General features: G+C 44.3%; 1 protein-coding gene across 2 annotated transcripts; it reads right to left on the minus strand.

Moving 5' to 3' along the window:
- Nucleotides 1-27,798, minus strand: ephb3a (eph receptor B3a). 2 transcript variants are annotated; one of them, XM_031854716.1, is made up of 15 exons: nucleotides 27,277-27,798; nucleotides 21,634-21,698; nucleotides 18,810-19,482; nucleotides 16,591-16,746; nucleotides 14,341-14,676; nucleotides 13,467-13,591; nucleotides 12,646-12,802; nucleotides 12,333-12,441; nucleotides 12,003-12,055; nucleotides 10,975-11,097; nucleotides 10,028-10,275; nucleotides 6,276-6,491; nucleotides 5,848-5,997; nucleotides 3,983-4,176; nucleotides 1-1,696 (listed from the first exon to the last, which is right to left on the minus strand). In XM_031854716.1, exons 1-15 carry the CDS (start codon nucleotides 27,338-27,340, stop codon nucleotides 1,585-1,587), a joined length of 2,781 nt encoding a protein of 926 aa, XP_031710576.1. In that variant the 5' UTR covers nucleotides 27,341-27,798; the 3' UTR covers nucleotides 1-1,584. The 2 variants fall into 2 exon arrangements, with proteins under 2 accessions (XP_031710576.1, XP_031710577.1); XM_031854717.1 differs by having other exon boundaries at nucleotides 1,651-1,738.

The raw sequence follows: 27,798 nt of genomic DNA on the forward strand, positions 1-27,798 counted from the left end.
TCCGTTTAATAATTTATTTGCATATGATTATCGTAAAAATACTGAAAGAGAAATGCTTATTTTTGTTCTAGTTTTCTTGAGTTTTTTTCTTTTTACAATCTAATACACCTTTAATTGCACAGGAAAACGTCTGCCCTAACAGACACACATTTTCTTCTTTCTTTGTGACATATAGTTTCAGATATGTAATGACCATTTAAACTGCACTTTCTCCAACTGTTTGCTCCTTCACAATAAACAAACAAGCATATAAACGAGGGTCATAGAGAGGCCAGAGTCAGGTCAGATGGTTGTAAATACTGAGCTGACTGGTCTAATAGAAATATAGTATTATATACAGGCAGTTGTTTTAGATAGGAACTGCGCTGACAGCTGGCGTGCTGAAGAAAACACATGTCAGAAGAAATAAACCAATGAGTGATCTGTTCTACATTAGTGTTTGTAGGTCAGGTCAATATTAAGGTCACGAAGTTATCATCTGGATAATGACCTTTTTAATTCCCACTGATCTGCAACACATTCGCCAAAGTAAAATATACAACACAGCACTACCACAGGCGCTTTTCATATATAATTATTCTGATCTGAGCAGAACATTTCACTTCTTAATTTCACTCATTCATGTCTGTCTGGTTTGTTAATGTGTGTGAAAAAACAAGCATTGTAATAAAAAAGTTAAGCCCCGGTGCTTCTAAAAAAACCCCAAAAAAACATCTCTTTGCAATTATACATAATAACTTAGCATTCAGAACAATGCGTATATGAATCAAATAAGATTAGGAAAACATGGACGTTAAAGTCCACACAGCAAAATGCCACCAAAGCAACAGTTAATGTGGAACTTATTTGTACTTTTCTCATGAAGAAGTTTCCACTTTGGCATGCACATGACGTGTCCCTCACAGTGTCAGTGACGCCTCTCCTCGGTGAAGAGAGACGGTGTGAAGACTCGGATGCTTTGTACAGATTTGTAACACGTATATCTCCCAGTACATGTGGAAGACAGTATTTAAGAGGAAGCAGATGAAAAGTGGGTTTTTCCCCCCAATAAAAACAAAGCAAAATTAAAGAACAGGTTGGGTTCAAAAAAAAAACAAAAAGGTTGATCGTATTGAAGGTCTACAGATGTCGAGCTGACTTAAGAGTTAGATTTAAGCAAATGTTTGCTTTATCTTGGCACTGTTGTATCATCTAGACACTGAATCCTACCCTCTGTGTGAGCTCTCCGGTCCTCAGGCTGAGGGGGAAGAGAAGAAAAGACTGATTCCCAACCAGCAGAAAACACATGCAGACATGCAAACACAACCTGAGAGGGGGCAATAGGAAGTTTGGCTTTATGTCAATCGTCACAAATCCACAAGTGTCAAGTAATGAACACAGACACACACTGCAATGGACAGTTCTCTTTAAACGGACATTAAATCTCCAGTCGGAAAGAAAATCTCCAAAACGGTCCTCTTTCTCTCTCGGTAGCCGGAGCGTTCTTCTTTCCTTTTCTTCTTTTTTATTTTACATCACACTCTTCATTGTCAGAGTTTCTAGGTAGTTTTTTTACTCGTTTTGTATCCTCCAGTTTGCAGCAGCTCACACTCTGATGGGGAGAGTTTGGCTCATCTGTTGCCGAACGATTTCCTGACTGCTTTCCGGACTCTTCCTGTTGTGTCCCGGCAGCGTCCCTCCGAGGCGCAGCAGGTCCCTGCCAACACAAAGCCGCACAGGTCAGCAGCAGGTTCACAGCCTTTAAACAAAAGATATATACGGCCCATTATTACTCAGATAAGTGCAATCATTGAAGGTGGATAAAGGTATAAACTATCTTAAATTCTCCATCGTATGTATATATATATATATATATATATATATATATACGCACCTCATGGTTATAAACAATAAAAATACAGCATCATGAGGATACGCTCAAATCTGCTGATCTAGAGCTTCATCTACCATAAACAAAGTCCAGCTCAAATGCCCTGCCAAATCTACTCATCAGTGTTAATAAAAAATGCAACATATTTCTTAGCTATCTTGAAAAAAGTGCAGCAGTCTCCGTGCGTCCTTTGTTGCTCGGCCAGTGTCCTTGTTTTTGAGGCCCTCGACACTGACGATACTCTACAGATAGCGCTGCATCTCATATCCTCTCTCTCCCTCCGCTATCTGCCCCGACATCATTGAGCAGCCAATGGCAGGTGAGCAGGAGCGCGCGCTGAGACGCACACTCAAACACGGGAAACGCTCTCTAAATCATGCTCTGACAACATGATCCTTTCTCTCTCTCCTCCTCTTCCTCCCGCTCCTCCGTCTATGTCTCTTGCTGTTGCATACAGATGAGGCCATAAATTAATCATTGGCATGTCATCTGCACACAGCGACACGGAGCATAACATGCACACACACACAAACACACACACACAAACACAAACATACACACACATATCGCCCTCCCCTGATGCATTAAAAAGCTCATTAGCAACCTAATTAAACACATTCCTCTCTTTTAGCTTCTCCTCAATCTCCCTTATTACTCACACTTCATCACCTCCTGCTTTTCCACATCAGCAGCTCTGGCTGTTGTCTGTCCTATCACCTACATTCCAGCATCCAGCCAAGTATAGGGGGAATTAAACCGAGGTCAGCCATTACATTTCCACACACAATTAGCTTCACTGAGCCCAAATCCTGGCGTAGGAATTGCCCTTGGGGCTTTGTGTTGGAGTGAAACTGTGAGCCAAGGAGCTGGCACAAAACCTGGATACTGTACGTATGAATTCTGCCTTTTGTGGCTGTCGGAAAGGGGAAACTATAGTATAGTCAGAGCCACAGAGTTGAGGATGTGCGCTTGATTCATTATACATCACTCCAGAGCTGAGGATCCAGCATCTAAACCAGCATTAATCATATAATCGACTGGATGCCAGGCTAACAAAATTCAGAACAAACGCGTCAGTAAAAATGTCTGGAACTTTTGAAGCCACTGCGCTGAAAAACAAAGTTGAAAAACAACTCGTCACCGCGAGGATGGCTACCTATGAATAAGTCAACATCTACACTTCCAAGGGAATCGTCAGAGAAAAAGAGGCAGACAGTGAAAGCCTTCAGCTCAAAGAAATATCCTCCCAAATCAACCGAAAGCATAAAACAAAGCAAACCCAACAAGCATGCACCTTGGTGTGCCTCTCTTTAGGCCAGCCATATATTTCTTTTTTTTACTGTGACATCTTATTCCAATAGCCCAGAGGCACAGCACCGCTCGCCTCTGCACCAGGAGAAGCCTTCACCCTGCACTTCACAGCCGTCATATACAATACAATACAGGTTACAGGGGACAATTTCACACAAGGTGAAAGAGAGAGAGAGTTGCATCGCCCCGTTTTGTGTTTGCACTATTCAGCTGTTATTGTGGGAAAAACTTCAAAAGCACAAAGTGCCTATATGGAAAACCTAGCAGAATATTGCATACGTTTTCAACAAAGGTCCGCTACAGTAGCTCCCAAGTCAGCCAACAGCACAACGAACAACATTACAGACTTTATGATGAAAGTTCCTGTAAAAATATTAGCAAATATTTCTACTATGAGTGTCTGCATTTACTGTAAACTCTGTTTGCTGTTATGAACTGAGATTCTCTAGACTGGTCAGAGTCTAGATTCATTCTGCAGATGAGTATCCGTGTGGTACAACCCCCTACACATAAACCCAGCGAGACTTTGTTCTGCAGCTATTTAGAAAGTAAATTCAGCAGGTTCATCTGAAAGGTCGGTAAATCTCACAGCAAACTTGCCAATGTTGCAACAGTGAAGTGCTTTGCTCTTCCTAAACAGAGCGAGGGAGAGATATAACAGGTTTTGAAAAACACTTTCCATCCGTCTTGAAACTTTGAAGACAATGCTAAGTGATAAACTATGATGTGAATCTTTCTTTACTGAAGAAGAAGGGTGTGTGGGAAAGCCAAGACATTTTTCTCTACATGTGGTGGACTCACCCTGAGTAGGTGCTGGTCACCACCTTGAGGCTGGCGGCGTTGCGGAGCAGCTTGTCCAGGGTGCTGACGATGCGGGAGAACTTGGGCCTCAGGTTTCTCTCCTTCATCCAGCACTCGAGCATCAGCTGGTGCAGCACCATGGGACAGTCCATGGGCGGGGGCAGCCGGTAGTCTTGCTCCACTGCCGTCATCACCTGAGGGACAAGAAGTAGTTCTTAAAAGTCTCCTGGAAGCTGTACTTAGGCACAGCGGTGCTTTGAGCTACTTGCTAACATTAACATGCCAACAAGCTCTCAGTAACAACGTTAACACACTGATGCGTTCATCATCTTCATTTATCCTGTTAGCATGCTAACATTTACAGCTGGGTTTGCAGGGAATGTCGTAGGTTTTGCAGGTGTGTGGTGATTAAACACGGTATTGGACAAATTGTAATGTTGACCTTATGATGGCGCGAGAGTAAAGTTAAGGAATCATCAGAGTTAGGACCATGAATATCTGTAGCTAATCTCACGGCAATCCATCCAACAGTTGTCAAGATATATTTCACTCCAAACCAGAAAGTTCAACCACATTATGGCGCTAAAGGAAAAGTCAGGGGATCACCAAAGTTATTACAATTCATCCATTGGGGACCTTGAACATCACTATAACATTTTACCACAAGATTTCACAATCTATCCAATAATTTGAAAGACTCACAATGCTGTAAAGTGCAAAATATCGACCCAGAATATAGTAAATTTCATGTGGTGCTTTTACAACAAAGTGGTAACATTTGGCTCTGACTCACTGCGTTCGGCCCTTGTGTGGTGGAAGAATAAACCCCCAGTTACTGTATTATGTCCTACATGAGACAGTTTCTCGGCTCATGCTGTCACACATTCCAAATCTTCGTTTCAGCATCTTCATACAACTCTAAAAACAACTATTCTCAAAGTTGTCACTTCAAAAGTGGCATGATTGATAGGAGAGACAATAAGTGGAGGATAAAAACGTTCACTCATTGATTTCATTTCGCCTAGCAACCACAGTTTCCTCCATAAGCCCAGTATGGGTTTCAACCCCCCACAACAATAAAAAAAATGCCATTTGGGAACAATAAAACATTTCTGCTGCACCCCTCTTCTCCTGCTGCTTGTCCTTTGATTTTTATGTTGTGCTTCTAGCTGGTGAGTCCTTCTGTTTATATCTCGCATTTGTTGACTCTGTTGCTTATTGAGTGATGACTGTGGCACAAAGGCTATTGGGAACAATAGAGAGCCGCCACTTTGATGCTTTTATTACTGCATGTGGGTTTTGTTATGAAAGTTATACATACATTACTGGCATTTTTCATTCCACCTCTCTTTCTTTTTTTGTTGCTTTATTGCTATCAGCGTTACAACTGTCTTTTTGAAGCACAATACAGAGCAGACATTCCCCAGAGAATGAAGTGGAAGTGTATACATGCTTCAGTACTTTGCTCAGGGAGGAGAAACCAAGAGATTTCTCTTTCTTTCCTGAGAGCTCACTGCTGTAGTTACGATGTCTGTGCAGTGTAGATAGCCTACAGGTAACAACGCCCGTTCTCCTTTGTGTATGTGAGGGAGGCTTTGCAGTATGGATTTGTAGAGGGTGGGCAGGCTAGGGCTGTAAATATGGTGGTAACAAAACTAGAACACAGACACACACGGCAGCACCAGCAACTGCAACGAGGAGATAAAGGCTGCAGAACAGGCCCAGGTCCAAAATGTCACGCTGGAAATCATAGCTGCAACAGCTCAGAGAAACTCTCAGCCGGCCCTGAACGTAAACATAAAACTCCCCGAATGTGCATTTGGTCTATAGGTATATGTTTGTAGCATGAGACTGAGCGGACTCACATCCTGGTTGCTCATGTCCCAGTATGGCCTCTCTCCGTAGGACACCACCTCCCACATGACGATGCCGTAACTCCACACATCACTGGCAGAGGTGAACTTCCTGAAGGCGATGGCCTCTGGTGCCGTCCACCGGATGGGAATCTTCCCTCCCTGCTCACACACACACACACAGACACACACACAAGGGGGTATCAACACCTTGAGAGACACTGCAGTCTTAAAACAACACACACACACACACACACACATACAGAAGCTAATGCATATTTCACAGACGTTCTCGCACGCTCACACAAATATTGGCACACATGAACAGTCACACATGCGACCATATGCATATGTGAAACAAGTGAAGTGGATCAAATTAACATGCTCAATTAAACATGCAGCGAGTGTACAAACACAGGGTTAGCAAACATAATACTGACCAGGGAGCTCGTGTAAGTGGGGTCAGCGGAAGTGTCGTCCAGAAAGCGCGACAGGCCAAAGTCGGAGACCTTGCAGACCAAGTTGCTGTTGACCAGGATATTCCGGGCGGCGAGGTCTCGGTGAACATAGTTCATGTCTGACAGGTACTTCATCCCCGCGGCGATGCCACGCAGCATCCCAACCAGCTGTGTCATCGTGAATCGCCCGTCGTTCAGCTGCAAAAACACAGCCGGAGACGGATCGAGGGGACGGGGAGGGGGGGAGAGCAGGAGAGGCGGTTAATGAACAAGCCGGAAAGCGAAGGAATGAAAAATGAGAACGAGAAACAAGGATGTGTGGAAATGTGGAGAAACAGACGTTAGGGAAGAGCACGGGAGATAAGGAGGAGGAGAAAGCACCAGAGAGAGCCAATCAGTCACTGAGGCCGCATAAACATGACATCTGTCATAATGCTTCACGGCTGCTCCTGACAGTCAGTGACGGCTGACCTTTTCACGCATGCTGTCCAATTAGCTGATTAACTAGACTCTTTACTGTCATACTAAACACATTAAGGCTCTATATTGACTCCACACAGAAACAGAAAGGGAGCTGCAACGCTGAAATCAAAAACAGACAGACAACTGCAGGTATTTTGTTCAATTCTGCAAACTGACTGATAAACTAGTTACAGGTACAGGCAGTTCACGGGTGTTAACACAAAGCTTTGTTTGTATTTTTCTCGCTTTGCGAACATTAAAGCGGCATCGTCTCGTCGCCTGAATTAGAATGGCGTGTTGCTCAAAGCTTATTTTCCACATTTGAAAGTCCCTGATTTGCAGAATTCTGCCCTTTAATGTTAAAATTAAAGAAGCATGAAAAAAATCTGAGATTAGGGCTTTCAGGGTTTAATTTTCAATTCTCCACGCGCGTGAGGTGTGACACAGTGGGATCAACTCCGGATCGTAATACATCAGCCGACCTCCAACCTGTGACGGCTCACTAAACCTGAAGTGTGTGAATTGAAACTAATCATTTCAATGTCAATACACAATTATCTGATATATAAAAAAAGAAAATGGATGGATGAAGCTGAAACTACGCTGTGAGGTTTTTCCCTTTCATGACCTGAATATGCAATGTAAGAAGAAAAAGAAAAACAATTTCCGACATAATCAATCCCTCCTTTGACTCCACAATGAGAAAGCACAGAACACAAGCCATGACATGAGAAAACGATAAACATTCTGCTTTGTAGTCGGCACACTCCGATGAAGTCTGACAGCAAAACAAGCCAGAATGGATGGATGTGTAAACAGCCATGATTCATACCAGGCCCTTCAAAGCCATGGTGATGTGTACATATGTCTGTCTGTCTGTGTGTGGGTGTTATTGCTTTATATCCGTAATGTCTCTACATGTGCATATGTCGTGCATGTGTGTGTGTAAGTGTGTCCATGTCTCCGGGGAGCAGCAGAACAGAGCCTCATGTGCGTCACACACATGGACAGTTTTGTGCATGTGTGAGTTAACTCTATAGTCTGCATGTCTGAGGCAGAACTCAGAGTTCCAGGCAGCGTGAAAGTGGCGGGAGCGGGGGTGAGGACAGCACAGGCCGCCGAGTTTATTGTGTTATCTGTAGGACAGCTGACTGAGAGGAGTGGGTGTGAAGGAGGGAAGAGGCTCAGGCTGGACTCTCAGATGTGAGGCTGCCTCTAATGATTGTTTTCATTACCGATAAATCAGCTTCAAATAATAGATTCATTGTCCGGTCTATCAAATGTCACAAAATAGAGTGGTGTCCATGGCAATGTCCAAGAGCCCCAGGGGATGTTTCCAACTAAAAATAATTGCCAGTTATCCGATAATTGATTCATCCCTTAAGTCACTTTTCAAGAAGAAAAGAGAAACATTTGCTTCAGTGAGGATTTACTGTTGGAGTAAACAAGCCCGTTTTAAATGCCACTTTGGGCTCTTGGAACTTGTGTTTCACTTTTTTGACATTTCATAAAATAATTGATAACTGATTATCTACGAAAAATAGTTGCAGCTTTTTCAAATAGCTTGCTGTGACTGAGCAACAACACAAAACAGCAAATCTACATATTGGAAGTTGGTAGCTTGATGCATTACTTAAAAAATGTTTTGATTACAAACATTGTTGTCAATTACTTTTATTTCAATTGACTAAATGTTTGGGCTCGGTACCCATTCTCAATACAAAATGTGTCTGTAGCTCTGAGTACTAAACAGCAGAAACTATCGATATTCAGCATTTAAGATATTCAGTCATTTATTTATTGTCTAATCATATATCAACTAATTTAACTAATTTTGCCAATTTTACACTGCATTTTCTTCAGGCAAAGTTATTGTAATGTGTTGAATCACATTATATTATAACAATTGAGAAGTTATAAATATTAATTCTAAGTTATATATTTAAGGATTGTACTGAAAAACATATTTATATTCCATCAATAAAGCACCCAAGATATATATTAAGAAAAGGCTGAAACTAACAATTATTTTCATTATTTAATAATAGTAACGATCATTTCCCCAGTTAATCAATCAATTGATAAATGACCTAAAAAATGTGAAAAAATAGTCAAGTTTTTCCAAAGCCCAAGAAATCATCTTTTATTTCAAACTTGTTTTGGACAAAACAGTTTTATTCACAGTGATATAAAACTAGCTGAGGGGTTTTATTTGTGGGCAATTAATCGAATCCTCGGCCTATTGAATGACAGAGAGTGGTGAATATTACAATTTTAAAATGGTTGTCGATGTTCTGCTAGCCCTAGGCCTAGATGATAGAAGTGGGTATTTTATTATTAGCTGAAATGTGTCTGTAGTATTAAGTATCAACAACTGTGAAGAATCAATTCATACGCTTCTCTGCTTATACTTAAATCACATTCACAGATTTAAATCATTATTATTTTTTCCAGGTTTGCCTTTTTGTGTCCATAAAGACAGGAAATAAGTACAATATACAAGGTCTTCAGCCAGCATTGAACCGCAGATGAGTGGTTATAAGGCATTAAGCCCACTAACGTTTATAATGAAATATCAAACAAGCTGGTCAATGTCAAGGCTCATCTTTATCACTGATTCATCATCTATGCAAACAAGCAGCTGTACATCACTTAAAGATAAACTGCTTTTAAGACCAGCAGTGTGCCATCGATCGAGCAGAAGCATTAAGTAGCCTCCTCCCGCCGAACAGTTACAGTAAGTAGACTTCTTCACAGCCCAGCCATGCAGGATAACACATTTTATACAATGCAAATGACATGTAATTGCCCCCACGCAGCTGCAAATGTACTGTGTGACACCTCATTTCTTATTCTGCCTTTGTTCAGCGTTTTGTGTAGGTGGCGGTAGGTCTGAACGGAAAACTCTGATCAGTAATGCATTCTGTAGTCGTACAAGGGCTCTCTAATACGCTGAAGCAACCCGATCCAAAGGTCTGCTTTGCGACAGTTTTCCACCAGGAGTTTGTGCGTCGGAAAGCCTGTCAGCATCAGTCAGTCACGTCAAGCTGAGACACTATGCCTGTCTCCAGGCGTTATATTGCACATTTAATCTCTATCACTCAGCAAGTGAGTGCCTCGGGGTGTTTCACAGAGAGTAAAACATCCCGATAACCCAGAGGTGTCGTGAATGACTGTCTGTGTGTGTGTGTTCCTCTCAGCTTTGATACAAACAGAAAGTAATCTTCTCTGTCAGAGGCGTTGCGGCGTGCCGCACCTCCCGCCAAACTTACCCTAAGGAAGGAATCGAGGGCTCCGTTCTCCATGAATTCCGTGATGATGAGGACGGGGCAGCTCCGCGTCAGGACGCCCTCCAGCCGGATCACGTTAGGGTGGTCAAACTGACCCATGATCGAGGCCTCGGCGAGGAAGTCCCGCCTCTGGCGCTCGGTGTAGCCGGCTTTCAGCGTCTTGATCGCCACAACCATCTCCCTGCGACCGGACTGCTTGAGACGTCCACGGCAAACCTCGCCAAACTCACCTTGATTGAGAGAACAAGGTGGGGAGGAAGGGAGTGAGGGTGATGGGGGAGAGGGGTTGAGTGAGCAGAGGAAAGAAGAGGAGGAGTGGAAGGAAAGGGGAAGTTGGGGAAAATGCAGGGAGAAGGAACGTTACTGGTCGGATTCGGGAGTGAAGGAGCTGATTTTGAAAGAGTTGAGGGTCGGCTTCAACTGTGGGAGAGGATTAGAAAAGAGAAGAAGAAAGGACGGGAGGTGAAGGGTCAAAGATGTTGGGGAGAGAGGGAGCGACCCATATCGATCGAGTGTTGAACCTGGGAGCGGTGAAGGGAGACAGAGGACGGGCGAGGAACTTGCATTTGGTGCCTTTGAGCGAGTGTTTACAAGGGAGAGAGAGAAAGAGACGGAGAGAAGGGAGGAAGGTTGAACGAGCAGGAGCAGACTGTCATTTGAGGCGAAGTTAGGACACAACATGCCGCTGAAGAGAGCAAAAAAAAAAAAACAGACCGGAGGGGAAAGAGCTTCAGAGAAGATTTTTTACTTCAATCCTTCCCACCAGCAGCTCTCATGCACACTCGGTGAAATCTAACACTTTTCTCCCAAAGAGGACTCTCTTACAGATCAGACCTCGCGGCTTGATGGCCACACTCCTGCTCAAATGAAAGATTAATAAACCAGAATCCTCCTCCGTCCTCTCGTACAGAAAGAACAGCGTTGTTTACCTGCACCGATGACTTCTTCTATTTTCACGCAGGATATGTCGATCTCTTTGGCAAACTCGTGGACGGCGTCGTTGGGGTCCTCGTAGGTGAAAGGGTCGATGTACACTTTGACCCCTGGAGAAACTGGAAGGAGAGAAGTCAAACTCTAGTCATACCTGCCTTGGTGATATAACTGTTGAACATCAAATTGATGTTCAATTTGAATAGTTTCATTTAATGAATGGGACATTTGGGGAAATTTGACATAGTGGCCAAAGGTGGAATCAAAATGTCCGGGTTCGTCAAGTGATGCCATTCGGCCCAAAAATACTTTTCCCCATAGACTCACATTGGGAAAGACTGTAAATCAGTGGATAATTATTATTTATTCTTTTTTTTTTTTAAGAAAATCAACTTCCCAGGAGGAACACATGAAATCACACTTGAATCCCTTTCTCAAATCATTAAGTCCTAAAAGTTGTAAAATGCAATAATAGCTGAATCCAGAGGTATTCTCCAGCGTGCATGGGTCATGTTATACTCGGAAGACGAACATATTTTTGCTTCATGCGCAACTGAGCAACTTTCATAAGAATTAATGAGGTGCCGCCTCCAATGCTGTACCCACTTCACTTTATACATCCATGGTCATTATGCTAAGCTAAGCTAACCGTCTCGTCGCTTTGGCATGATATTTAATCGACAGACACAAGAGTGGTTTTTATTTTCTCATGGCATGAAAGCAGTTCAGCGTATTTCACAAAAATGCTGTATTATTATTACAAATAGCCTCGTTTTAATCTCTTATTCTGGGCCAAATGATAAAAATGCAATAAAACCACATATCTTGTAAAGTTCACATATAAGAACGAGTATCGTGACAAACATCAGACAGACAACATGGTCAAGACTTCCTCTGAGTAAATAGGGAAATGGTTCCCTGACTCAATCAGGTGATTGGATAACTGATTGAATCAGCTGGTTAACTGTACCGGCATGACCAAAAGACCACAGACGAGATACTTCTCAAGCTGAACACATAAACTCACTGTATTGCTGCAATTTCTCAGTGTACTCCAGCTCTGAGCTGCTGCGCTGCTTCCTGTAAACAAGCAGCACATAAACAAGGTCACATTCACGTAATCAGTCTTCACCCTGTCCACGTACAGGGAATGAAACTAATATCTAACTCAACTATCAGATTTAGAACCACAGACTGCTTCAGCTTGTTGTTTTTTTCTTGAGCTCCCTTTTTGAAGCTAAAGGATTACAAACCCTTTGAAAGCATGTTAAAATGTAATGAGTTGCTTTGTTCACAGTCTAACTAACAAAATGAAACATATAGTTCAGGCTGTAAGTAATACAAATCAAACACTTACTTGAGGCAGACAACAGCGATAACCACCAAGGCAACAATGACCACCAGACCTGCCGAGGCCGAGCCGATGATGAGAGGCAGCTGGTCCTGCACCGACTTTTGAGGGTTACCTGGAGCAAATACCACACACAGACACAAATAAGTAATTAACAGCAGGAACACTATTCGAGAGATTAAAGGGTGGCCTGTACTGACAGCATAATGGCTACCAATTAAGGCAGCCATAAAACTATTAAGCTTGAACCCTTATTAAGAAACCTGTAGCAGCAGATCATCAAGAACGGACTGGAAAGGAGGAGGGAGGTTGTCCTTACTGTGGAGGCTGGTGCTGAAGTCCATGGGGTTGCTGTAGCGTCCGTATCCGGCAACAGTGCGAGCTCTGACCTGCACCACGTAGGGCGTGGCGGCCCTCAGCCCCTCCACCTTGGCTGAGCTGAGCTGGGATGTTACAGTGTGGGACATCGCCTGGCCCTGAAGTAAAACAAAGGGCCGTTAAAGCAGCAGAGTCAAGTGTCTCCTGATGCTTTTCAGATGGCTTGTAGGCAAAGAATCAATCTTTTGGTTCTCAGTTTGCATTATGAAGCAGTAACCTTTGAAAGAAGGACACAATGTTCATTTTACAAATTAAAAGTTAAATTCATGAGATATAAAATGCACTGTTACTCATTTCAAGAGGTTTTGCTTACATCTGGTATGACCTATAGCTTCTGGTAACTAGAAGCACCGTTTTTTATATGGACATATAGAATATAGGTTTTACTACAGTTTATCATAATCTGGTATATGACCTTTAGCTTATGGACTAACGCAGACCCTTGCATTCTTTTAAAACAGTGCTGTTTTCAGTGTTAACACCCTGTAATGGTCATACATCTACACGGCTTTACTATGGAATTTAATCCAACCAATGTTGCAGCATTTACATCACCAGTTTCCTAGTCTGACCAGCACAATCTCCAACAATAGACATTTTTTAACTTCCCCCCTACAACCAATCCCCCTGCACACAATTCAATATTCCATTTTTCAGCATCCATAAAAATGCTTCTCTCTGCACAGGGCTGGAAAAGCAGATTTTCAGAGTCAATAAGGAGAGCATTGTGACCTACATGGCGGCTAAAAAGTCAGAGCTTACCCTCTCATAGTATTTAATCTCGTAGTCGAGGATGACCCCGTTGGGTTTCTCAGGGGGCAGCCATGACAGGCTGAGAGTGTCAGAGGTGGAGCGCATCAGATGGACGGTGGGCACTGCTGAAGGTGCTGCGGTTTGACATCAGAGAGGAGACAGATTACATTAATAGACGTCACTTTTTTTGGAGGGGGGGATTGTCATTTTAAGTTGCCATGATTTTCTCTTTCGAAGTCACAAACCATCACAGTGAGATAATTATTATTCGAAATACTTCAACCTTAACGGTTTAAGAAAAACGGTACACGTGTCACCTTCACTGGTGGGCAGTTTATTGATTTGTGAGGCCTGAAAGTGACTCAATTGATAGTCATTGTCCCGGGTCCATAAACTGCAGTAAGGTGGATTAAGTGCAGGTTAACTGGAAGAGTAATTACATTCTCTGAAAAGGTGCTGAGCAGTTTGGTTGATGATGACGCTGCAAATATCAAGTAGAGATGTTGAAAGGTGACATTGTCAGTGATGTAACATTAGACGCCTGGTTGACAGAGTGCTGAAAGCTGACAGTGGAGATATAAAGTACAGCCCACTTAACATTTTACCCGCCTTTTCTGTAACTCCCTCAGCAAAGCAGAGCTCCGCCTGAGAGTTTTTCCATCTGTCGCTCTCACTGAGCATGTTCAACAATGTTTATTTGTGTTGTTACTACCGCTCTGGATGCTAAAAGCTCATTAGACACTCATTGACATTGACTGAACTTAGGATCCACTCACAGGCCTGTTTCCTCGTGATGTTAAGTGGTATTGATCGGAGGGGGCTCTATGAATTAACTGGGTTTGTGAACACATCCGATGTCATTGACAGATCTTCTTCTACTAACCGGCTTGGTTGGTGGTGATGTTGACGGTGGAGTAGCTGGGTGAGGCGGGGTTTTTCCCAGAGACCCCGTTGACAGCCTGCACCTCGAAGCTGTAGCGGGTGTGAGCCTGCAGATTCCTCACCACCACCTTCTTCTGCCTCAGCCCCAGCCTGCGGGGAGCGATGTCCACGTTGTCGTCGCAGCGCGTGCAGGGGCTCCGGTCCCGCAGGCATTTCTTACACACCACGTTATAGACGAGGTCGCTCCTCCCGCCTGTGTCCTCGGGTTCCTCCCACTCCAAGGACAGCGAGGTCTCGTTCACGCTGGATATAACGTTGCGAGGCGCCGAGGGGATTGCTGCAGAAACACACGCACACACACACACACACACACACACACACACACGTAGATGTTTAAGAAGGTGGGCAGGCAGAATGGGAAAAAACACACAGCTGAGGCTTTAGTCATGTTCCCTATGCAGTGCTTACATTATACTCCCTCGAAGGTGAGAGAAATGTTTTAATACCTCTGTAAGAAGGCAAAAAAAAAAGGAAGTAGTGCATGTATAGAATTAGGAAAGAGAGTAATCCTATTCCTTTTCATGAAATCCTTTTGCACAAATAAATGTGTTCCTTTACATGCCCCCCAAACAAATCTGAAGCAAAGGGCATGGGAACATGTAAAAACAACTGGGCAATGTCCTGGTGCAAATGAATAAATCAACATATTCAGAGACAGGAGGATAAATACAACTTGCCATGCACAAGCAGAACAGCACTGTTCATCACTAAGTAATGTTGCTTTATGAAAAGCACGATCCTACACAGCTCTACACTTTAACTCACCTTCCATGCATAACCCCTCTCTGTGCGTGTTGAACTTGGCTAATCCACTCTTGATAGAAATTCATGTCTTTGTATCAGTACAACCCAAGGCCACCACGGTTCAATAAGAAGTGCTGCATCTTGAGCGAAGAGTGTTTAAAACCTGGATAAAGTATGATAACCGCAGTGGGAGGCAACAAAGATTGGTTCATGCTTTTCATCCTTTTGCAGTGAAAGAGGAGCAGGGCTCTGCCTCTAAGCTTCCAGCAGCAGAACGTCTAACCTGTCTCAAAGCAGAGAGAGAGAGAGGGGGGAGAGATGGGGAGGCTCTCGGGCCATCGGCTCTCGTCGGCCAAGACTGCCTGTCGTCCGAGTTCAGCTCCTCGGCCGGCTTGCCCTGAGCAGCGTTTCCCTCGCCCTGTCCTTTCTAATTAGGCACACACAGTTCAGAGTGGAGGCTTTTCTAATTGGACACCCGTCAAAAACACACGCTGAGTCCAAGCTGCCGGCCATTGACTGGCTGAGCCTCTCTTGTGCAATACACCGCTTCCCAACACAAAGCACAGGCTGCCTGGCACAAGCCCTGACAGCCCGCAGGGACAGAACTGTCAGAACTGCGTGTTTGTGTGTGTTTGCGTGTTTAGTCCGAGGTGGTGCTTGAGTGCCTGCCCGCCTGTCTGTGCGCGCTGGTCAATGTCAGAGTCCACAGTGTTCCTGTGACGAGAATCTGGGGAAGACAGTTGCGGGGCCCTGTGTGTCATTTAACGCGGCGAAAGGCCCCTGGGGGGTGATTTTACGCAGTCAAGGCAGCACACGTCGCTCTCCATCAGTACCACTGCTGGGACTAATCTCAGAGGCCTGTCCATGCAGAACAAGCATGGACGCCGCGGTCAGCACCGGACCGGACTAGTTGCCACCAAGCGGACAATTTGGGTTTGAAACTTGTAACGACTCCTGAGGGAAATGTCTCTTTAGCTACTATACACTCCACTATGTGCACCTGTTAGTCGCTCATTTCTTCTTGTCTTGTCTGGTGCTGAGCAGGCGGTGTAAAGTTTTTAGAGCTTTGTTTTACTGAAAACAAAGAGGTTCATCACTCCAAGCAATCCCTCTTACAATGTCACATTGTTTTCACATTGTCATTTGATGTTGTTATTATAAAGACATCAATTATAGTCGCTTTAAAATGATTATTTTTAAGAAGTACACTATAGTATTCTATTATATATTTTTTTCTATTTGTTAGTTGCTTTCTGGAGCTTGGCACAAATAATTTCACTAGTCGGAGTGTTTATGAGTGCGTATGTGACAAATAAATGGGTTTTTAAACACAATGATAGACGCATCCTGGCCCTGATAATTCAGCGAACGTTATTCCTACACTCCTGACTTTTCTCAGCATGAGAACAGTTGAGGATCTTTGCCTGTGCATCGGAGGATGACTTACTGGTGCAGCCAGAGTCGGGAGGGTCGCTGTCAGCGCGGTAGAAACCACTCTGGCAGGGACAAATACTGGCTCCTCGTGCACTGGTGCGACTGTTGGACGGGCAGGGAGAACAGGATCCCTCCCCAAATTTGGATTTGAAGGTCCCAGAGATGCAAGCTGGATGGGCGGAAGAGAAAACAAAAAGCACAATAAGAACAAAACAAAACAAAAGCATTCTGTGCTTGTCACTTATCTAAAAGAAAAGTGGCTGTCACATCTGTCACAGAACAAACACTGTTCCTGTGAAGTACCTGCAAAGCGCAATATTTATGCAGGAAATGCTGACAGGTACGTGAGAGATGGTGAACACTTAAGCATGAGGTCTTATCTGTTTATTTGCACGTGCTCTTTTTATTTTCACTCTCTCTACCAGGTGAAATTAATCTCCCCAAAAAGAGAGTTGGGATGACAGCCAAGTTTCATGGTGAAGAGGAGGAAGAGGACGATGGAGATGAAGATAGGCTGCTGACAGGAGATTGCTGTTGTCAGACAAACAGGGATGGAGAATGCTTCTGAGAAAAGGGATACACCCGAAACCCATCAATCAGTGTCTGTTGTGTCTTCAGCCCTCCAAAACACACGGATGAATACAAACAAGGCCTCCACATGTATGCAGAAGAGCTCCATAATAATCTGGTAACTCAATTCAAATGAAGGGACCAGAATCCGACCTGACGTAAATTACCTGAGAGGAGAGTTATCAGAAAAATATACAAAATGCGGTAATCTTAGACGATGTGTCCAAGCGATTAATTTGAATTCCAAAGTGTCACGCTGAAGGTTTGGCTGATATCGAGTCTTAAGGATAAACCAGCATAAGCCCACACTAAAGAAGGACTCAGATAAAGGGGATTAGCAGCAAAAGGTCTGGATATATCAGCCCCCAGAGCCCCACACTTTACTGTTTGCCACATTCCTAACTGGTGGAGTAAAAGTGGGGTCTCTGGCAAACATCTGTCCTGAGGGCTCATAAAACTCAGCCAGTGAGAAAGAGTGTGATTAACCAGTTAGCCTAAGTGGTCTTTCAGTTTGAACTGGAGTTCCACCCTAATTCCCAACAATGGCACTTTTAGGAAAATCAGCGCAGCTAATGGCCCCGCATTGTAGCTCTAAAACCGTGCACTAAAAAGCCCAAAAAGATAAGATGAAAATGTACTCTTTTTTTTCTTCTTCTCATAATTCACAGAGACCTTTAGGCTCTACACTCTCTGATCTGATTTATTTTTGCTACATTACACAGTGCATCATCATTTTCTTTTATTTGTTTGTTTTCCTCGCCTCTTTTCGAGAGGGTGCTGAATCACCCCGCTGTCTTGCTTCAATCCATTAACCTCTTTGGAGGGCACGATGATTCTCCTGTTTTCGATACACTAATGTTTTCCTCTCCCTCTCTATTGTCTCTCCTCTCCTTTCCTCCTTGTCTTCGCCTTTCCCTCCATCTCGTGCGGTGTTAGGCGGCGAGCGCGCGTCCAGACCGAGGTAAGAAATGAAATGTCTGAGTGATTAATGTTAGCGTGGCAGTGTTGGCTCACGTTGGTCTGAATGGTGTTAATGAGTGTGGCCGCCTGTAGATTAACTAACGGGGGGGGGCGTGGAGGAAATTACACTTCCTCATCGCAACCGCTGGCTGAAGCTCTGGAGAGCTTTTCATCAGGCATTGAAGGCAAGCTTTTAACCTTGAGCCGCCAAATGGCAACGAATGAGCTCTCGGCGCATGTTAGACACTATTCCTCACACCCAGGTGTGAGGAGGCTTTGCTTGTCTGTCTTTGACTTCCTGCAGCCTCCCTCCCTTTTCATTCTTCTCCTTTTGGCTGCTGTTACTATCCCATCTTTGGCAATTCACACCTTTTAACTCATGCTGTCTCCCTTTCTCTGTAAATATCTCTTTTTCTCCGGACTTCGGACGCCTTTCCCTTCTATTATCTGCTTTTTCCTTGGCTCTCTGTTTTGTGCCTCCCTGCTATCTTTCTTTCCCTCCCGTCCTGCTCTTGCAATATTTGTATGCTGCTCCTCTCTGCAACACCTCATTAATTCATACTCTCCTCCACCCTCCTTCACCCCCTTTCAGGAGCCGCACAATAAATGCAGAGAAGAGGGCACAGACTGAGGTGACTAGCTCTGAGCATATAAAGGAGGTTTGGTTAAATAAAAGTCCAAATGCCTGTTCAGCATACATACCCTGGCACTGAGTGCTGTCTGCAGAAGGTTCAAAGCCAGCGACGCAGGTGCACGAGCCCACGGGAACCATCCACTCGCCGTCCCCGTTGCAGTACAGCTTCAGAGGGACGGACACCTCCATGGCGTTCGTCACACAGGCCCCGGGAGCGATCACTAAAGAGGTGGCTTCTGCCCCTGTGGCAGTCTCAGGGAAGACAGCAAAATTGGCAATAGTTGTGGAGCACTTCTTAAAGAAAACCCTGACTGAGATGAGCGACATGCAGGCGCCCAAGTCCTGGAACGCCAGGTAGAAGCCAGCCTTGGAGAGGGGGCCAAAGCTGCGCACCTTGGTGTTGATCCTGCCCGCCTCCAGCAGAGAGAAACTCTCATCTGGGGCAATAGTATCCACCTTCACATAGGGGCTCTCCCTCCACAGAGGGTTGGTTTCTGTAGCGGTGTCCCCCTCTGACTCATAGTAAAACAGATTAAAGGTCTCTTTGCAGGAGCCGGGGATGTTGGGGATGCTGGCACAGTCACGGACAGAGAACTTGAGCTCCACGTAGACGCGCAGCACGCCCTTGCGGGGGATGAAGTCCGTCCTGAGCCAGTTGTTCTGGTTAGGCTGTCGGACATTACACACCTGGTAGGTTCTGATTGGGCTCATGGAGTCGTCGTAGCCGCTAACCTCCTCCCACTGTGGAAACAACAGAGACACATTGTGATGGAGGAAGCGATGACAGCAGGGACTTGGGAAAAACATAATACTGTAAGCAATGTGGACAACTGATAGAGACAAAGCAGAGGAGAGAAGGTTTAAGAAGAAGATGAGACTAAATTGTATTAATTATCCAATGCTTTGTATAAATGCAGCGGCAGTACTATACGAGCAGAAACTCGGTTAATCAATATGTTGTTAATTAAAATTGAGTAATGTTAAACGCGGTGCATCCTAATGCAAACCATTGGAGCGTAGAGGGCATCCAAAACAGCAAAGTGACGTCTGCTATCAACAGAATGTAAAAATGCAACACGTGCACACCAACACACACATTCCCAGTGTGGCTGTGTACATGTGGCCTGTGAGCAATAATTTGCAGCTAAAAGGCATCTAATTACATGAATCATTCAGAAAATTCCAATCATTATGGACTATTAATAGAGACTTTTTTCCCATTAAAACGCATTTCATGCATTATGCCCGTTTGACTAACAGTCATGATGCTGATCACGTGCCGGAGGTTTGTTAAAATAGGGATGTTTTGCAGCTAAGATCGTCACAAATGCGTTGGTTAGACCTTTATCAAAGTCTATACACACACACACACACACACACACACACACACACCTATATAATAGCAAGCAGCGCTCATAGCTATTACTGCTGCAGTGCAATCGAAACAGTCTCAAGAGGAGATTTGGTTTCTATATCATATAAACATATTATCTGTGCTGCGAGAGATGAGAGCATAAAACTGTGCACTTTAAATGGAAACTTTCCCCACACATCTATAATGCAAACAGTGGGTTATTTATTAAAATGGTCATCTAAATGCAATGCTGTCAGTGTGATTGCACTCCTGAGCACTTAAGATTACGTAGAATATATATATATATACATGTATTTACGCATAACATCTGAGAGCAGTTATTTGCTTCTGTTGTGTTCTGATGTCTTTTTACATCATGTAGCCTCAAAAATAATCACTTGAAGACTAATATGTCAGTATAGAAAATATTTAAATCCTATCAATGTATAGCTTTACATGTTGTTAGAACTGGTCTTTGTATAAGGTAACTAACATCACAGGCCATAGGCCATAGGCCATGATAAATGGCGTCATTGGTCAATTGATCAATTTAGTCTATTAGGAAATAACCTTGTGAGAAATCTTTTTAGATTTTCTTTCCTAATTTCCTCCTGGACATAATGCTTCGTTTCTATAACAAATGAGCTTCCCAGAAATTGATTATTTCAACTGGAAGAAAATAATGCATAACTCATCTCACGTCTCTGAGCTGCCGTGCAATTTATTCCCAAACGATGAGCCCAAGAGTCAGCATTAGGCGTCGTCAATCACCGGCAACACGTTGATGCACTACCTGACAAATATGATAATTGCCGGCCCCGAACGTATGGGCTTGTCACGCGGGAGGAGAGGGGCTGCCTCGCCAGTCGTGACATATGACTTCATGGACGCTGGGACATTCAGAGCCGGGGAGGAAGGAGCAGGGCTGCCCAAGATCGTTTCCATGGAAACCCACCATTTCCATTGACTGACTTTGCGCTCACGTAGCGAAGACAAATTACACTGGCTGGGAGTGGGGGAGGTCTGTCAGGCTGTTAGCCCTGGGGTCAAATTCATGTTGTTTTATTTTCTCACCATTCCTGCAGGGGGTATCAGCTGAAAACTTTAATTCCTGCCTGTAATGCGCTCTTGGGTCCGTATTATAGAAGACATAGACACATGCTTTCAATTATCAAGCTCTCTATATCCTGGGGAGACGTTCAAGGTAGAGCCTACCTAATAGCACTTTCACACTGTGGGGATTTGCTCTGTGTATCTGCGTGTCCGTCTTTTTTTGTTGTTGTCGAGTACAGTATTCCTTAATCGAGCTTTTTACATTTTCTAAATACAGAAAATCTTTTATTTCTTCTACTCAATGTGTTTCTCATTTGTGTTTTAGCATCCGGGAAAGCAAACATACACTGCAAAAACAAAGATATAAAACAGTAGGAGGTGTGCCGTTCAAGGCAGACTGGGCTCTATTAACAACCAAATGGAACAAATGTTGTTAAATGAAGGGAGAAAGAAAACACACACACAAAACAAACACACTAACTCACCCCGCTCTCTGGGAACGTGGTCCATGCCAGCTCTGTGGTTGCCCACCGACTGTCCATAAGGGTTTCTGCAAATAAAGAGTAGGAGGAAGGTTGACAAAACCTGAATTATATGGTCTGAGGACGGGGAGGGGACAAAATTGTTGCACAGCATTAAGGAGCACACACACACACACACACTCACATACACTCTGCTTGACAAAGGATTCAGGTAAAACTTCCTCTCCCTCTCTTTCCTGACTTCCACCCACTTGCACTCAGTTTTTGAAAGCACTGTGACAATCAAGGCATATCTGTGATGACGCCTAATTAAGGCTTTCTCTCTGTGTGTGTTTGGCAAACGTACTCCTTTCAATATTCATTTGTGGAATCAAGAACAAAGCCTCCTCCAAGATGCCTTGGGATGGGAAATATTCCATTAAACTAGCACTGGCTCAGAGAGGTCACAAGCATAGGGGAAATTAATAGATCCCATTTGGGGGGTGGGGGGGGTTCACTTCACCCCCCCCAAAAAAACACCTGACGGTGCTGTGTCATGACACCTCTGAACTGAGACTGAGTTATCAAGTGATGTGGGCAGCTGTTTTTCGAGCTCTGTACGACTTTGCGAGGAGGTGAGAGCTGGGCAGACAGTCGGAGGCAGAGAATAAACAGCGGGATCAATGAGCATTGTAGTCGGGCTGTCAATCAGTCGTCACCTGATTGGTGCTCCGGCGAGTTCATTACACCTCAGAAGCGACGCGGCCCCCCTTCTCTAGGCTCTCAACATACAGCTCGACTCCCATTGTTCTGTTGCTGTTAGCACATAATTACCGAAACAATTATGCTTTCTTCACGGAGACTCAATGACACGACGCCTGCTGTGCACCATTTGCTCACAAGTCGTTGATAGCGGTTGCTGAAGGAGGGTGCGAGAGGGCAAACAAATAGCATGACCGGTGTAGAACAACGGCAGCACTCTTCCCCAAGACGCGTGGCTTTGTTCTGGCACCGCGACGTTGGTAGATGTTTTGCTTTAAAAGGCAGTTACAGTACGGTGTTGTCCTTGTCTTTGTGTGTCAATAACAGAAGTGTGATTGAGTAGATGGATCACTGGTCCATCTGTAGCAGCTATAGAGATATGCGCAGTGTTTACAGTCTGCGCTGCGTGTTCATTAGAGAGACCACAATGGCTTTTCTTCTTCTTAAGAGGACGAGAGATAATGAATAGTGATCTGTGCACCGAACAGGATAGATTACATCTGTGTTCAACTAGTGCATCAGGTGGTCACATTCACACTGCAGTAGCAGACAAGAGCAACAGCCAGTAGTAAGACTTCTTAGTTCTTACTTTCTATGCAAATGACCTTCGCTCTGTGTGTAAACGGCGACTAAATCTGACCAATGGATTTTGATGTGCAGTAATAAACTACATTATGCAATGTTCTGGTTTTGTTCCCCTTTAAAGTAGTGTTACGTTTGACAGATTACAGTCCTGCTAGGCTACTGAAAAAATAATCAGTAATACTATATAATAAGGGCACATGCTTTTAAGAATAGTTTAACATTTTGGGAAATTGCTTTCTTGCACAGTCTGCTAAATATGAAGGAGCTGGTAGCTTATAGGAGGATAAAAACTGGAAATGGGGAAACAGCTGTCTGCCTAACAGCACCTCTAAAGCTAACTGAGGAACCGAATATTTTGTTTGTATAATCTGTAAAAGAAATAAAAAAATAATTGTAAACACAACAAATTCCATTTATTTGTGGTTTATGTCAGACTACAGGCTGATTTAGTTACATTTGGACAGAGCTAGGCTAACTTTTCCCCCTGCTTCCATTCTTTGTGCTCAGCTCAGTTAGCCAGCTGCTGGCTCTATAGCTTCTTATTTAGCAGACAGACATAAGAGTTTGATCAATCTTCTCACGTAACGCTCAACATGAAAGCAAATAAGCATTTTCCCTAAAATGTTGAAGTTGTCCTTTAAGTAATACATGATTCATGATGACTTAAATAATGAATTAATGCAGGTTGTATCACGAATTCCTGTTTATCAAGTCTATGAGTCTATGTAATTGGTTAATTATTAATGCATTGGTCTATTACCATCGTGCAGCAACATGTTAATGTTTGCAAACCATCAGCAGTTTTGATTTAAACATCTTCATAGTTCTATGAGAACAGGTTCCGTTCTGTTCTCACGCTGATCAAGTGTGTGGCTCTGAGAACTGCTTCTTCTATGTAACTGGGTTCCAGCTAATTTGGTGGCATATAAATTTAGAGAATGAAGAACATTTGAATTAACGACCATTAAGTGATGATGCATTAAGAATTAGCTAATCCTAATCACATGAACTCGCAGTCACTTGATGATTTCTTAATGGTGGTTAAGCATGCATGTGATTTAAAGCCAGAACACTTTTGTGTGCAGAAAGCAGTGTTTGAGGGTTAGGGAAACATTTGAATAAACATTTAAGTAGTGCTTCAATGTGAAAAGAATTACACTCAAAGGGTAATAAGTGGCTGCCTTCATCTTTGTTGAAAATGGAGATCACGTTTACCCCTGCATGAAATTTAATAAGTAACATTTATGCACAAAGAAAATGTACATTTACTGACATAACTTTACATACAAAAGAAAGCCCTGTTTCTCATTTATAAAAGCCTTCTCGGTCTTCTGTACCGAGTAGCGAAATATACGGTAGCGAACAAGGTTGTTTTGCTGATTAGCAAGACTTGAGCCAGAGAGGAGGAACTAATCAGTGAAGTCAGCGGCTGTTATCTTGTGCTCGGCTACGCTCGGCACACAGCTGACTGAACGCTCTCTGACTACATGCTGCTGATCCAGTCCGTCTCTTGGGTGTCTGATCCGCTGCGTCGCCCCTTCCCTCTTCTCTCCCGGTTGCCCAGAGGCAACAGAGGCAGAATCACTCAGCCCGATCCGACCACAGGCCTTTAAACAGGCTTCACCTCACACACAATGCACTTGAAGGGGCAGCAAGTTGACCATCCATACAACTGTAAACAACTGTTCAAGCCCCTGCGAAAAGCCGGATTTTCCTACGCTGAAGCATTCTTGAGCGAGATGCTGAATCCCTGGCAGCTTGAGAGGTCATCTTCTATCCGAACATGACCTTTGACCTCCCAGGGGAGCAAGAGACGGCCAAAGTTCTCTCCTTAGATTTTAAAGAATCATTGCACTAACATCTGAGTCCGGGCCCATGTGTTGCTCACTATGAATCAGGCTTCCGTTCGTCCAACAACTCTATTCACCAAAGTGTGTTATCGTCAACTCACTAAATCCTGGAAACCGGTTAGATTGAAAAAGATCCCATTTGTTCCACAGTTCTCCTCCTCCCTGTTAAATTTACAATGCCTTTGAGATCGCCTCGCTGCCATAACTCAAATCTAGAAATCTCCCCCATCTCCCGTAAAACTACAGCAGCGGTGGAGTCATTCTGCCCCCGGGGTAAGAAAACAATGCTGCAGTGGGAACTTTAGAGCATCACCACCCGTGGCATTTACCCGTTTTTTTTTTTTTTCCTTTTCTTTTCGTTTTTTCTTTGATTGCCTGCCGGAGCCAAAAACGCCACCCAACTGCATTCCCAGGGCGCTTTGGGAGCTCACACATGCTAATGTTTTATTCACTTTGTGAGAGCAGGCGCATCATGAAAGGGAGGCCTCGCCTTGTACTACACTGACACTCACTGCCAACAAGCAAACATATGAAATATTAACATCGTCATCAGTGATCGCAGGACGATCAAACGCATGGCTATAAATAGGTGTCGAGAAATCGTGAGTTTAAGCTCTTGATAGTTTGACTTCTGGGCTCGTTCTAAGCAAAGGTTCATTTGAGTGCATGTTTCTCTCCGTAGAATCACAATGATAACAGTTGAGTGCGTTGCTCAGTGTGACGCTTGATGAGCACTTTCTGAGCAAGTCAAGCCGACCTAATTCAATCTCTCCTCGGGGCTGCTTGCACCTGCTTTTACAGGTCAACAAATAATTGTCCCCTGTTGATATTCTGATGTATGGAAAGCAGGAGAATGTGAATGAAGCTCTCTATCAATGTGAAAATGCTTAGTGCTTTTCCTACAATCACACACACATACTGTGGATTAGGCCCACTTCATAAAATGCTTTCCGATTGGTCATCTATCTAGTTTATGAGCTCTAAAATAAGAGTACAGTAAACGCTGACTGTAAATGAGGACGATACAACATAAAAGTGTCACAGTTGCCGAGGCTTTTACTGCAGTCTGTTGGTGTGAATTGGAGATAAGTCATCGCTGTAGCTTTTGTACATAAGCACACACTTCCAAGTTGCAGTCCAGCTTGCATTATCCATGTGCAAACACTTGCCAATGGGAGAAAAAACAACCAAATTCCAGATTCAATCCATGTGTAGAAATCCACTGAGTAAGCAGCTAAATAAACGACATGCAACTCACTGAAAAAAACATCCTCCCGCCCCCCCATCATTTAAACCCATCCGGTGATCTGCCCTTCATGTTTATCCTCAGAGGACAAGTATTAGTTAACCCCTGAGCTTTGAGTAACAGTTAGTGGTCCGGTTTGGGGAAACGGGGGCTGATCATCACGCCGTGAGAGCCCACTGGGACTTGGAAGGCTACAGCCGCTGCATTGATTTACTTGCTGACACCAGAATTGATGAGGGATCGGGCTTGGCCGTGGTCCAGGAGAGGCAGATTGGACAGGGAGGGGGAAAGAGGGAGGCCAGGCAGAGAAATGTAGCTACAGCTCAGAGAGGAGTCGCTGGGTGGGTGGGTGGGTTGGTGGGTTGGGTAGCAGCAGCGGTGGCGAGGGGGTGGGCTTCTCCCTGGAGCAGCACTCCCTCAGTGATGGAGAGAGCTTCGGGGGCTGCAGCATACTTGTTAAGCCATTGACCTTTAATTCACACTTGTCATCTAATGTGTTTCACATGTGTGTCCCTGAGGTGCTTCCGGGGCCGGGATTGATCCGCTCCGGTCTGCGTGTTTAAGCGTCCGCAGCACTGATTGGTGGGTGAACCCCAGCAGCAGGTTTAGAACCTTTAACATGCATCATATGAGGAGTGTGTTTCTATTTTACAGTGACAGCAAAGAGGGACGCCCCTCTGCACTGTCTGTGCCTCTCTGGTGCCGTGTAGGGCAGGTGGGCATCCTCACTCAGCTTGTGGGTGTGACAACAACAGGGACAATAGCAACAGGGCAGCTCTTCAGCCGCAATGGGAACACTGGGATGTCGGCACACACACACTGAGGGAACGGGACGTGCTGATACATGTGTAGATTGGATTACAATTACAGAGCAAATTGATACTCAGCGGAATTGCCCATTTAACAGAGCGGGTAGGCATTATATTAACAGCTTTAATTATCCAAAACATGAACGGAGTCTTGCTTACAGATCTAATTTCACCTCCCCTGTATACAGAAACAGCAGGAATGACTGATCTGGTGTTTAAACTGGACATTAATCAAATGATCAGATAAAATACACACTGTGGATTATTGCTCCTATGAGGCTAAATCTTTTGTGTTAATGCTCGTATTTTTTCAATGACAATGAGGTGTTTTGTTGCCAAATTCGAATATGCATTTAAAACAGTCCATTGTTCATTCACGAGACTGAAGTAGTCATAAAAATATCAAACCACATACCTTCTACGGCCAGCACCACTGGCACAATGAGGCTGCACAGCCACAGCAAGTAATCCATTGTCATAAAACAGGCTTTTGCAACATGAATAGAGGTGTGTAGACTGGACCCTTCGGATGGATGGAGACTCACAGCTCTGCAGCCGAGCTTTTTGTTCCTCTCCCAATTCTCATGTCTTCACTTGCGATGAGGGCTCGCACCGCCCCATTCTACCCCCCCCCCCCAAAAAAAATTAATAAACGAAAAAAAACAGGCGCTTCTTTATTTTGCATGCAATCGGGTCTCGGTATTCCGCGATGCTGCGGGGAGCGCTACACTGCGCCCTTTCCCTGTCTCTTTCTCTTCATCGGACTTTACTGACACCGAACCTCTGCACCGGGGCGCATCTCTCTGCTGCAGCCCGGCCGAGCGGAGGGTGAGGACCCGCGTACGAAGTCGTCTTTCTCCGAGGGAGGAATCTGTACAGTCCACTTTGGCCAACTCCGCGTAGCTGTTGCTCCTCCGTGAGGGATGTGCGTCGGAAT

Source organism: Anarrhichthys ocellatus, unplaced genomic scaffold (genome assembly GCF_004355925.1).
Source record: "Anarrhichthys ocellatus isolate YVR2014 unplaced genomic scaffold, GSC_Weel_1.0 scaffold15, whole genome shotgun sequence".
Taxonomy (NCBI): Eukaryota; Metazoa; Chordata; class Actinopteri; order Perciformes; family Anarhichadidae; genus Anarrhichthys; species Anarrhichthys ocellatus.

Coding starts and splice junctions, on each gene's coding strand:
- ephb3a (XM_031854716.1), bottom strand. CDS start 27,340: ATGACAATGGATTACTTGCTGTGGCTGTGCAGCCTCATTGTGCCAGTG. Junction 12,803..13,466: donor AGATTAAATACTATGAGAGG/GTAAGCTCTGAC, acceptor GTTTTACTTCAG/GGCCAGGCGATGTCCCACAC. Junction 1,697..3,982: donor GTGACCAGCACCTACTCAGG/GTGAGTCCACCA, acceptor TTGTGTTGGCAG/GGACCTGCTGCGCCTCGGAG.